We start from the raw sequence: 13724 nt of genomic DNA on the forward strand, positions 1-13724 counted from the left end.
AAAAAAAAAAGATGCAGCTGCATGGGTTGAGAGCATTTCACTTCAGGAAAATCATCATCTATGCATCCTTAGAGTTGTTTGTTTTCCTGTTATGGGGTTTGGGTGTTATGTGCCCTTGAAGCCAGATTGGGGTGGTGGTATAAAAAACCAGAGGGGTGCTAGTGGTGAATATGAATGCAGATAAGGAATTTTGATTATGAGCCCAAGGCACATTTAAATGCTAATGGGAAAGGTACATTCCAGAGGAAGTCCTGGAAGGATCTAGACAGGATATAACTATAGGTACATACTCCTTAAAGTGATAGATGGGAATGAATCAGGGTGACTGGCCTTAGCGAAGGACAATGAATCCCCTATAACAGGAAGAGAGAATGATAAAGGTGGATGGTGGGGAGCTTAAGATTTAGTGTTGAGAGGATGAGGGATCTTGTGTCTAATGGTTTCGCTCGAAAAGATGGGAGTGAAGATTTAGGAGAAAATGTGAAATGGTTATCTCAGAGAATGGGAAAGCTGGCTGCTAGGGAAAGAGAACAGGAATCCTTTGATATAGAAACCAAGCTTGTGATAAATAATTGAAGGTGATAGAAACCAGTTAACTGGCATAGTGGTACATAGCTGTTCTCAGATGATAATTAGGTTTCAATGGTAATTGAGTTTAGTCTTTTGGAGAACAGCCACTCCCAAGCCCTCTTTGCATAAGACCCTATGTTTCTTGACTCTTTACCCCAGAATCCAACCTCTGCAGGAAAGCAAGTAAAGCTGTGAAGAGGCATTGAACTCATTGGCTTGGCTGCTCTTGTTGAGTCTAAAATCTTTTTGCTGAAGGACTTTGAATAAGGACGCTTGAAAAGAGATGAGTGGAGGTTAGAGAAAGTTTGAATTCGGGAAGTACTGGAAATACTGTCAGGATTTGGTTGTGACTGGATGAACGAGTTCCACCCCTGGCCAGAGGGGTTTCCCACGGGGCGCAGCAGACTTCTCCTGTCCTGCTTGCTGCTCCTCTCAGCAGTGTATTTCAGTAGACCTGTCTGTTTTGCTCCCCACTGTCTCCGGTGACTGTTCTCACTTGCCCTGTACCTCTGGCCTGTACCCAGTTCCGTATGAATATTAAATCTTTTAAGAAAAAAAAAAAAAGGTCATAGGGGTGAGGCCCAGGAACCACATGGTCAGAGTGTGATATGCATTGTCTGTGTGGGTGTCTGAGGTGCTGCAGGTGAGGATAGGTGGGAAGGACGGTGGTGAGCAAGGAGCCAGTGTCCCATGTGGTATGCAGGGGAGAGTGGTGCAGTGTGAGGAAGTAAGACAATCACAGGTCACAGGTCCTTTTTGAGACAGGGGACTTGGGAGTGTTGGCAGGAGTAGGAAGTACACCAGCCTCACCTCCCTTCTAAAGACACTTTGATTTGGTTTCAGAATTACATTTGCTATTCAACAAGGTAGCAGGAAGCATAGAGAGACAGATTTCCTATCAGAATCTCAGAGGAAATAACCTCTCTCTCGTTTGGATAAAGTGCTATTTAAATTTGATCCATCACTCAACTTGGTTAATTTCAGTACCTTGTGTTGTGTTTACTTTGCAGCTTCAGATAAAGCAGTAGCAGCAATGTCACAGGGAGGACGGGCTTTTAATACCTTAGTCAACCCCATTTTGCTTATAACTTTCTTTCTAAAACCTGCATTTGAGAAGGATCGTCTTGTTGATGACAATTTGCAAAAATGGCACTCTGTTTCCCGTGGGGGAAAATACTATTCCTTACTTTGTTGGGTGTATAGTTTCCCCCTTTCCCTAGTTTTAAATGCCCCTAGAAGGTGCTTTGTGCCACTGCTGTATCCGTGTTGGCTCCGTGGAGTTTTTGTGTGGCGGGCTGTGAGACCCCACAGGGGCACTGTGACCACTGCCGACTTGCTGATCGCCCTGAGCTGAGACAGGCGCCATTTGTAACCCTCCGCATTGTTAGCTGCCGTGAGTTTGCCCTTGTACCTCTCTGTTAAACCAATTTCTTTTTCTGTTATTTTTTGGGACAACATGGGAGACAAATTTGTTGAAAATGATTAAGAGCAGGAGTTGAATAATCTTCATGTCTTTGTGTAGAATGGAGTGAAACATTCTGGATGTGTTTTATTAAGCCACAATGCTGGAGTGCAGATCATTTGGGGAATTTCCATATTTGAATCACTTTTGCATACAAATTAAACAGCTCACATCAAAGAATTCTTAAAAGGTTTGCTTCCTAATTTTTTATAATGATTGAGTTCACTTGATTTCTTACCTGACATCTTGTAGAACAATTTCTAGCTTCTGTGTTTTCTGCTCTAACTAATTTTTATATTCATTTTTTACCTGGGCTCAAAACACACCTTGGTTACAATATTTTCTGAGAGGCTGTTGTGAGACCTATATATTTAAATGTGATATAATTTAGTAATCTTTGGGAACCTAGCAAAGCATCACATTTAATTTTCTATTAGATGAAAGTAATGTGGAGACAGAATTGGTGTTGGAAAGAATTGCATAAGACACAACTAATCAGAGCTGGTCCTTGAAGCAGAAAAATTCAATTTAAAATGAACTTCCTTTGTATTTCCACTATAAGAGGAGTGTTGATGAATGGCTATTAACATAGTAACAAGTAAATAATACTAGTTATATACAGCACCATCAAATATTTAGTATTGAAGTTAAGTTCTTTGAGCCATAATTTTAAATTCTTATGGCATCTAAAGGCTCATTTTTAATAAAGGGCAATGGCAACTTGGCTTCTTAAGAAAACACTTATTAAAAACAATGTTGGAAGCATAATTGTGTAACTGTGTTCTACATTCTCTAAATAAGAATCCTCGATACAGAGACATGGTTTTGTTAGATTTCTTCCCCATAGAACTAAAATTTCTTTTTAACTCTATATCAAGCAGGCTGATTTGATGGTCAATTTACTTTTATTTTGGCTACCAGTGGGTTAAGAACTCTGATCAGCAAATTGCCCTGTGACTTATGGGGCCCTTGTAGCCACCACAACTGCAGTTCTTACTGCCATTGGCCTCCACATGCCTGCTTCAGTTATTGCCTTCATGATCAGAGAGCCCAGTTCCATTGTCGGTATTTCCCATGGTCTTCTCTGACCACCTCAGAGCTTCTCAAAGATACTGGAGCCTCCCACCAAGATACGCTTCCAGGCCCACCTGGGAGGAGTGAATGAGTGGGTTCTGAGCAGCTGAAACGCTGTACACCCCTCCAACATTTCCAGAACCTGAGCTTCACACTCTGACCTCTGTGGCAGGGGTCCTCAACCTGGCAGCACATCAGAATTTCCCAGCAGCTTCCCAGATTCTGATGTGCAGGCCATACTTCAGACCAAGTAAACCAGAAATCGGAAGGGTGGGTTGGGAAGTTGGATGCAGGTGACTATAGTTTTTAAAGTGGCACAAGTGATTCCAGCATGCACACAATATTGAGTCCCATAGCTGTGGTTCTCCCCACACTGACCCTAGCCCACAGCGTCACTTGGTAGGTTGTAAGAGATGCACATTCTCAGGCCTCATGCAGACCTGGATGAAACTATGAGACTGATATGCAGCAGTCTGTGATTCTATAAATTCTTCAGTGATGCATGTAAAATTTGAGAACCACGGGGCTTTCGTTGTGCAGAGGAAATCCTAGCATTTGACTTCATTAACTATAGGTTATCAAGACCACTTAGTCGACCTAGCAAACTCCCAGGTGAGAGGCACTTATGTGCAAGCTGCAGATGTATTTTTGAGATCTGTTTTGATTCTTACTCAAGATTTCTGCTTCTGCTTCATTTGGTGCAGATGCACTCTGCCCCAAGGTCTCAGGATTCCTTACTGTCCTCTCTGACAGGCTCGTTCCCTTCTTAATCACATCCTTGGGATTCTGACTTTAACACTTTCAAAAGGTTGTTTCAAGGTCACCAAGATATAACTTATACCCACAGTTAATGTATCTTCAGTGCTTACCTGTTTGTTTTCCTTCTATTTTTGATCTTTTAAGATTTCCTTAATATCCCTTGCCTTTTAAAAAAGATACTTTAAAATATTGTGCTTAACATTTTTTGGGTGTTGTTTTCAGTGGGAAGAATATTCAGGATATTTTATCCACATCTGCTAGAATAGGAAAAATGAATTTTAATGATCAAATTCATTTTATTTTAAATTATGCAATTTGATATCCAGTTTGCTAACTTAATCTTCATGGCAAGATTGATGAGCAGACTTTTGCCAGACTGCCTCTCTGGTGGCTGCTGCCAGTTTCAGGACATAAAGTCCATGTTGGATCTGAGCTGCCTTGCACATGACCTTTTCCCACTATGTGATTTGGGGACAGTGACTTTTTTTTTCCTTTTTTAAACCCATTAGTGATTATTTTAAAGAATGAAATTCAAGGGTGGCCTGCTTGAACTAATCATTCAGGGCTCTGTCTGGTTGATATGTAATGAGGACCGGTACACCTCAGAGGCTCAACCCTTGCTGTGGGCCTGGAGCACCTCAGCCTTTTGGCTTCTTCCATGTCACAGGGCATCTCTATCCAGCAGGATGTTTTGAGGTTTCCTGGGCAAACGACTAGAGTTTGGAAGATTGCACACAGGTACATGTATAGCATTTCTGTTTTCAGGCAATCAGTCAGAACTGGTCACATGGCCCTATCCAATTGCAAGGGAGCTGGGAAAGTGTGTGTGTCCAGGCAGGGAGGGGGACAGCACTAGTACTGTCTAGCACTTTTGCAAGTTAACTCTGCCTAGTTTCAGTGCAAACGGTACTTCTTAGGAGAAAATGAACAACGTCAAAGAAGGTTTGGAGCAGTCAGGATGTGGCAGCTTCAAAATTCTGGAGCTGGACACTCTCCAAGTCTTGCTTGGGGGCCACAGCTAAAATGAATGCGTGAACTTCAACTGTGCCTTTGTTCTGTCACTCCCTTCAAGGCCAGATGATTAGGTTGTGGCCCTATTCTTGACAGTACCAGACTGGGGGAAGGAGAGATGTTTCGAAGGGAGCAGGACCCTGTCAGATTCCATAGTCAGAGGGCACAGTGTGTCTCACAGACTAATCATTGTGCAGGACAGGTATTTCCACAAAAGGAGGTTGAGTAGGTTGAGTGGTCATAGGAGGAGGGTATGGATGATGGCTGCCTGAGAAATTACAAATTTCTTTTGCAGTTGAATTTACTATCACCTAAATAAATAATTAAAAATAAAAAGCCAGGAAGTTGATAAAAGTTTGAGTACCTAGTGCTTCCACACTTTTATATTATAGTGAAAGACTGTCTTAAGAAATGTAATGATTTTATTTGCTTTTTCCGACAGTACATTAAGAGGAAGATTCCACCAGTTATACGTTGTTTGTTTATATTTGCGTCTCAGCTAGCAAGTGACAAGAGAGTAGTTCTTGCTTTTCCACCCTGATCATCTAGTTCGAGAAGTTAGATGCCAATTACAGATGCCAATTTGAGTATAGTTACCTAATCAGAATGTAGAGAATTACAAGATTAAAGGTTAGTTAGTCCACAGACGATAATGGTAAAGTATGTCCAGATGTCACCAAGGTGTACTTCTTTCAGACAGCCTATCAAGCACATCTCAGTGATTAAGTACAGAATTGAATCTTATTTTTTTCAGTTTTAGCATCTTTGTGCTCCCTGCATCATCGGCCTTCCCTTAGCTGTCTAGAGTTTCTCTCTCTACCTTCCTGCCTTTCTCCTTTCTACTCTTCTTTATTTCCTTTTTGTGAAAAGTAGGATTTGAGGTTTTAAGTCTACAGATGTGATGTTACTTGGCAAAGCTTAATCAGAAATACAGGATCCAAAGGACTCTAAGGTTAAACATGAATAAAATTTTTTTTTATTACAAAGTTTATTTTTACATCATTTTGCACATTTTTTTTTTCCATCTCGATTGTAATCCCCGCGGGTTTCCCATCACCAAATCACCCCTGTGCCACCACCATAGTCCTGTGCATTTCCCTCTCTTCCCCTCCTCTCCCCCCCCGTTTTTGATCCCATTCCCCACTCCACCCCCACAGAATGTCTCTGGTATATGGTTGTTCATTATTTTTGTTATTTTCTCGCCTGGTCCATTATACTCCTGCTATGAGTGAAACCATCTGGTATTTTTCTTTCTCTTTCTGGCTTATCTCACTAAGCATGATCTTTTCCAGCTCCATCCAAGTTGCTGCAAAAGACATGTGTTTCTCTTTTTTGGTTGCTGAGTAATATTTCATTGTATATATGTACCACATCTTTCTAATCCAGTCATCTACTTTTGGGCATTTGGGCTGCTTCCATGTTTTTCCAATTGTAAATAAAGCAGCAATAAACATGGGGGTACAAGTATCTTTTTGAATCAGTGTTTTTGTGTCTTTTGGGTAGATACCTAGGAGTGGGATTGCTGGGTCGTAGGGAAGCTCCATGTTTAGCAGTTTGAGGAACCTCCAAACAGTTTTCCATAGTGATTGTACTAGTTTGCATTCCCACCAGCAATGCAGGAGAGTTCCTTTTTTTCCACATCCTCACCAACATTTGTTGTTGCTAGTTGTTTGAAGATGTGCCATTCTCACTGGAGTGAGGTGGTATCTCATTGTGGTTTTAATTTGCATCTCCCTTATTACGAGAGATGTTGACCACTTTTTCATATGCCTGTTGGCCATCTGCATTTCCTCTTTGGAGAAGTGTCTTTTTAGCTCTACTGCCCATTTTTTGATGGGATTGTTTACTTTATTTTTGTTGAGTTTCATCAGTTCTCCGTATATTTTTGTGATCAGTCCTTTATCGCTACTTTTGTGTGAGAAAATGTTTTCCCAATTAGTGATCTTTCTGTTTGTTTTTAGTAATGTCTCTTTTGCTGTACAGAAGCTCTTTAACTTGATGTAGTCCCATCTATTTATCTTTGCCTTCACTATTGTGGCGTTGGGTGCTCTGTCTTTAAAGATGTCGCTGAAGTGTATGTCGTGTAGTGTTTGACCCATCTTATGCTTTCCGTTCTTAAAACATGAATGAAATTTAAGAAAAGTTTGTAAGATTTCTAATGTTGTTAATTTGTATGCCCTAGCTGTATCTGCGCCATTGAAGTGATGTTTTAAGAAAGAAAACCATCATCTATTAAAATTCCCTGTTTAACTGGGATTATGTAATGCCTTTTATTTAAGGGGTTAGGGAAGAGGACAAAACAGAGTCTAATTTAAAGATGCTGCTGCTGTTGTAATGACTGCTGCATCATCTTCCATTGGGAGCAGTTACCTAAGTTTTAAAAAATGTCTGCTTAGGAAAACACTGACCAAACAGGAAATGTCAGATACTTTCTGAGTCTGGAGTTTAATTTAGTTTCTATTTGAAGTAGCTAATTGTACACTGTGTAACACAGACATTTAAAAAACTGAGGATCAACAGCAAGCACATTACATCTGTGTAAGTATCACAGTGTTTCATAACTGCAGAACTTCCTTGCGTTTGTATTCTTAATTTATCATTATCTGCCTTCCTGCCTGTCACTTAAGAGACTCAGTGTAGGGAACATAGGGTTGAAGTACATTTGGCCTTTTAATGTCAGTCTGATGACTGCAGATAGAGCCAAAAAGGCCCAACAACATCTACTCAAAATTGCTTTATAATGAATTTTGAATTCAAAGTAGTTTACAAAGTAGTTTACAATAGAGCAGCACAAGTTATTATTTATATATCGTAATCAAACAACCAATCATGCCTGTTGTCGCAGAGAGTAGTTTTCATTAGGGTAATAGAAGCAATGATAGTGTAGATATGCCCCAAAGCATAATGATATTCGAAATAAGACTCCTCAAACCCTCTTCATTTTCCTTGACTTAGGTTTTTAAAGATAATATTCAACATTACCACACTTGTATATGGTAATATTGATCCTATTTTTTTTTAAATATTTATTTATTCATACAGAACTAGGGTACAGGCCAGAGAAGCGGAGGGTGAGAGGATTCACCAGAGACAGAGCAGGGAGCAGAACAGGCAGATCGACGAGGGGAGCAGCGGGCGGGTCAGGAGAGGTCTGCCACACCATATGGATCTCCTCCAGGGCAGGTGGGGATCGAACTCATGCGGAAGTGGCTTAAGCTTCTCAGTGCTGTGCTTTAACCCGCAGCGCTACCAGGAGGGCCCCGATCCTATTTTTATCTCTTTTAGTTTCCATGTTTGAAGGCAGGGTGAATATTTACAGACTATAGGCCTTCTTGGATAAGAGTGATACCCAACTATTTCTTGAATTTCTGAGTTCGAGGAAGAGCTGAACAATATCTTACCCTTTTCAGTCTATATTTAGTATTGGCATTTGTGAAAGTCATTGTGTATAGGTCAACAAAAACTTATTTTTACCCTTGGTATCTGCCATTTATATGGTATAGTTGTTTATTATTATCATCTTCCTTCTTTATATTAATAGTTTTAAAATTAAAAAATGAAAGGTGGAAATCTTTCCAAGTAACACTGCAGACCAACATGATCTGCTGTGTACTGGTGAATGCTGTCCAAAGATGACTTCTGCATGTGAGATGTCATGTTGCTGTGACATCACTGGCCTAGATTATAGGGCCTTACTTACCTACTTTCCTCTACTCCATGTCCATCTTCTAGCCCCACCCCTAGCAATCACTAATCTGTTCTCTATTTCTGGAATTCATTTAGCATCATTCTCTGGAGATTCATCCAGGTTGTTGGCATAGTTCTTTTTTTTAATCGCTGAGTAGTATTCTGTGATGGTTGTACCACAGTTTATTTAACATTTGCCTCTTGAAAAACATCTGGGTGTTTCCAGTTTTGACAACTGTGAGTAAAACAGCTATAAACATTGGTATATGGTTTTTGTCTGGACGAAAGTCTGTATTTCTCTGGGATAAATCCTCAGGAGTGCAGTTGCTAAGTCCTATAATAATAGCATGTTTTTTTTTAGCGTTTTTTTTTTCTTTTTTCTTTGACAAAGTATTTTCCAGAGTAACCTGTACCGTTTTATATCCCCACGAACAATGTATAAGTGATCCACTTTCTTTCCATCCACAACAACATTTGTTGTTGTCACTGCTTTTCACATTTTGCCATCACCAAGATGTGTGGTGGTGATAGCTGGTGGTTTTATTTTACATTTCCCCTGGCACTAATGCTGTTGAGCATTTTTAAGTGCTTATTTGACTGGTGTCAAGTTTATTCTTTACTTAGCCCTAGATTTTAAAGGCTTTGTCCTCTGCTTTTTCCCCCTATTAGTTTGAGTTTCCTTTTAAATCCTTGATCCATTTTTTTTTTTAAAGATTTATTTATTTGTTCATACAGAACTGGGGTACAGGTCAGAGGCTCAGGGGCGGTGAGAGACTTCACCAGAGACAGAGTGGGGAACAGAACAGGCAGATCTGCGAAGTACACTGCTGAGGGGAGCAGCGGGCGTGTCAGGAGAGGAATCGAACTCATACCAAAGTGGCTTTAACTTCTCAGTGCTGTGCTTTAACCTGCTGCGCCACCAGGGAGGGCCTCTTGATCCATTTTTAAATTAACTTTTTTTTTTGCATAAAGTTGTTCGATTTGGTTGAGTTTTTTCTTATGGATAGCCAGGTGTTCCAACACCATTTGTTGAAAGGACAACAGTCCCATGGGATTGCCTTGCACTTATTGTCAGAGATCTTCCCCACACTGCTTAGAGTTGTTTCTAGCTACGATCTGTGTTTGTACCATTGATCTTTGTGTCTGTCCCTCTGACGTTACCGCCATTTGACAATTGCAATTACAAATTAAGTCTTGATACCAGGTAGGATAATTTCAACCACCTCATCCTTTCCCAATTTTCTTTCGGTGGTTCTGTTTCTTTTGTTCGTTCTCATTAGTTTTAGAATAATTTTGTCAATGTCTGTAAGAACTCTTTCTGGGATGATCCAGCAGGTGTGTACATATGGCATATGTACCTATTGTATGCTTTAAATATACAGTTTATTTTCTGTTAGCTATAACTCAAAGCTGTTTAAAAGATACCACAGCAACACATGAAATAGCACTCCAACTTGCCCAGACTTTTGTTTACAAAGTAAAGTCATGTTTGGGTATACTTTCTAGAATTACATCTTTGTTGACAATGAGAACTGGTATTGTCTGTGCCCTATATTTTGAGTCACACTGTTTTTAGAGTAGTGTTTTTACCATATTTTATATAGAATTTTTTTCTCCCTCAGAATCGGGTCATTCTGTGGGTATCCTATTGACATCTATATCATAGTCACCCTGTGGTTTGATCCATTTATGTTCTGTTGTATGGATTCCTGCACTGGGGGTATGCGACGATCTCAGCATGACTCCTAGAAAATTACCTAGACCTATAACATTTTCAGCTGAATTTAAAAGAGCATCATGTTGAAACTTTGGTATAATATTCCCACCATCAGATATTTGAAGGGATCATTTACAAGTTCAGTGATGTGTGAGTATTTCTCAAGCCGAGGTGTGATGGTATGTACTCCCGAGTACATACCTGGCGAAATCTGTGTTCAGATCCTGGCTGTCCAGGTGAGCAGGACGGTGTGGGGCTAGCCACAGAACTGTCTTAGCCTCAGCTTCCTGCCTTTAAGACAGAGCAACACCTGCCCTCCCAGTATCAGTGACACACAGTTGTACGTGCTCGGTGCTATGTGCATGTAGGTTTACTTGATAGGTGCTATGTGTATATAAGTTTACTTCACTGGATATATTTTTACCTTCATCCGAGAGGGTTATTTTTCTCTTCAGGAGTAAATTCCATATTTTGAAATTAATTTGGAAACTACTTTTTAAAACTGGGAGGTGAATTTTTTAGCATGTCTAACCTGTTAATAACTATAGGTGCAATACCTGAGAGATGTATGTGAAATAATACTTTTTTTTTTAATCTTTTCAGGGAATTGCTCTCTTAACTGAATTAATTAGGGAAAACTTCAGGAACAGCAAATTAAAACAGTGCCTTTTACCAACCCTTGGGGAGCTGATCTATCTTGTAGCCACCCAGGTAAGACTGTCTGATTATCTCCATTGCTGTTTGCCATGTTCTGACATATCCTAACTGACACATATTAATATCCTATAAATGTTTTCTTGACTTTGCCCCTTAGAGCATGCCTAAGGAACTTAGGAGACGTTTTACCTCTGAGGGAAGAGAGACATTGAGTCTCTCTCTCTCTCTAGCTATCTTCTCCCTTTTTTCCCCAGGGCTTCTTTGACTTTAAAGTCTAGGAAAATCTCAGGTCAAATTTTAAAACTAATGGATGGGAAGCCCCCAGAGTATACGCTAGATTACTACTTACTTAACTCCTTCAGACCTGGGGAAGCCATTAGCTCTTCCAGTATAAATGCACCATTTCAGCTTACAGATCTACTTTGTGCAAGTATAGTTCTTAACATGGTCATGAAAATTTCAGAATTTAACTTTGCATTTCTGAAGTTACAATATGGAAGTGCTGCTGAATTCAGCAAAGGAAGCTTAAGATTTTATTTTTTTAAAGATCTATTTATTAATGCATACAGAATTGGGGCACAGGTGAAAGGTGCAGGGGCAGTGAGAGGATAGTGAGAGGATTCACCAGAGACAGAGTAGGGAGCAGAACAGGCAGATCGACGAAGTACACTGCTGAGGGGAGCAGCGGGGGGACAGGAGAGGTCTGCTGTGCCATGTGGATCACCTCCGTGGGCTGGGGATCTGGCCCGGAATTGAACTCTTGCTGAAGTGGCTGTGGCAAGCTCCATAGTGCTCTAATTTAACCTGTTGTGCCACGAGGGAGGTCCAGAAGCTTAAACTTTTATTAATGTGACTTTATAGAAGACAGTTGAGTAATAATAAAATTAAAAACTATTTCATGTAATGTTCTTTACCAGTAATAAGTTAATCAGGAAATTCTTTCTTTGAATTTCTTAAATTTTGGTTCTATAACTTGTGTAAATATCATATAACCCGAGTGTCTTTAGTATATAAATTAATTTTCTGGACAATCATTGTTTTAATGCTACAACCATAACTGTTATAAAGCATTAGTACTTAAATCACGTTGTTTCATAATTAGTAGCAATAGCTGAGGTGGTTTAGCAAATCTCCTTTATTCTTCCTTTTCACAAACATCTCAGCTATTCCTGGCCCTTCACATGTCAGAATAAATTTTAGAATCAGCTTATCTGATTCTCTAAATCATCATTTAAAAAAAAAACTGCTTTGGCTCTGCAGAACAATTTGAGAAGCACTGATATCTTTATGATTTGAATCTTGCAGTTCATGTTTGAAATCGAACTGAGTCTATATACTGATTAAGGAAATATTACTATATTTAAGGTATTTGTCCTCCAATGTGCAAAATGTCATTTCTATATATTAAAAAACTTTCACTAAGGTCATTTAATTCTATCCATATTTTTTTTCATACCAATTTTTGTGGTTTATTTATTATTTTAATTAAGTATTTAAAAAAGGCAGCACATTCACTAAACTAGAAAACTGAGCAGTAAAGAAAAGCATGGGTAGAAGCCTCTTTTCAAGATACTTTTGTCCCCTCCATTTCATTCCCCAGTAGATAGCTGTAATTACTTTCTCTTGTTGAAGTTACTTATGTACATGTGTGCAAACAGAAATGTAGACTATTTTGACCTGTTTTATATGACAAATAGAAACTTCTTTTCCACTTAATTATATACTATTAAGAATAATACATGGAAGTGTGGACATTGGAGCTATTAATTAATGTGCATTTTTAAAAGTTATTTACTTATATATACATATATATGTGTTCATTTTTGCACAAGGCCTGCTTTCTCCTCTCAGATGTAGTCCCCAGAGAATTCCCACCACCAATTCACCCTGCACCATCGCCACAGTAGCTTGTGCTCTTCCTGCCCTTGTTTTGATTCCTCTCCCTACAGGATGTCTCTGATTTACAGTCACCTATTTATTTTTGTTGTGTTTTTTTATTGTTACTATTTTTCCTCCTGATCCCTTATTTGGTTCCTCTATATTCTGCCTGTAAGTGAAACCATCTGATATTTTTCTTTTTCCTTCTGATTTATTTCACTGAGCATAATTCCTTCCAGCTCCATCCATGTTGCTGCAAATGGCATTTGTTTATCTTTTTTGATTACTGAACAGTATTCCATTGTATATATGTTCCACATCTTCTTGATCTAGTCTATTTTTGGGCATCTGGATTGTTTCCAAGCTTTACCTATTGGAAATAGTGCTGAAATCAACAAGGGTGCAGGTATCCTTTTGAATTAGTGTTCTTGTGTCCTTTGGGTAGAGCCATAGGAGTGGAATTGCTGGATCATATGGAAGCTCCATTTTAGTAGTCTGAGGAACCTCCACATAGCTTTCCAGGTTGCATTCCCAGCAACAGTGTAGCAGAATTCCTTTTTCACTGGTGGGTCATTTTCTTTTTTAAAAAAGATTGATTTATTTATGCACACAGAACCTGGGCACACAGGCCAGAGGTATAGGGATGGTGAGAGGATTCCACAGAGACTGAGTAGGGAGCAGAATAGGCCGACTGACGAAGTACACTGCTGAGAGGAGCAGCGGCTGTGCCATGTGGGTCACCTCCAGGGCGGGAGATCGAACTCATGCTGAAGTGGCTTTAGCTTCTTAGTACTGTGCTTTAACCTGCTCCACCACTAGGGAGGGCCCTGGTGAGTCTTTCTTTCTTTGTTCTTTTTCTTTTTTATTTTACAAAAGTTTATTTTTACATCATTTTGTACATTTTTTTTT

General features: G+C 39.6%; 1 protein-coding gene across 1 annotated transcript in view; it reads left to right on the top strand.

The window, feature by feature from the left end:
* ULK4 (unc-51 like kinase 4) overlaps positions 1 to 13724 on the top strand; it is a 350684-nt gene that overhangs the window by 43343 nt on the left and 293617 nt on the right. The window contains exon 18 of the mRNA XM_012735176.1: positions 10884 to 10991. Coding sequence (XP_012590630.1) covers positions 10884 to 10991 — 108 coding nt within the window. The remainder of the gene's footprint in view (positions 1 to 10883; positions 10992 to 13724) is intronic.

The sequence above is a fragment of the Condylura cristata genome, unplaced genomic scaffold (genome assembly GCF_000260355.1).
Source record: "Condylura cristata isolate star-nosed mole 26May11 unplaced genomic scaffold, ConCri1.0 scaffold00004, whole genome shotgun sequence".
Taxonomy (NCBI): domain Eukaryota; kingdom Metazoa; phylum Chordata; class Mammalia; order Eulipotyphla; family Talpidae; genus Condylura; species Condylura cristata.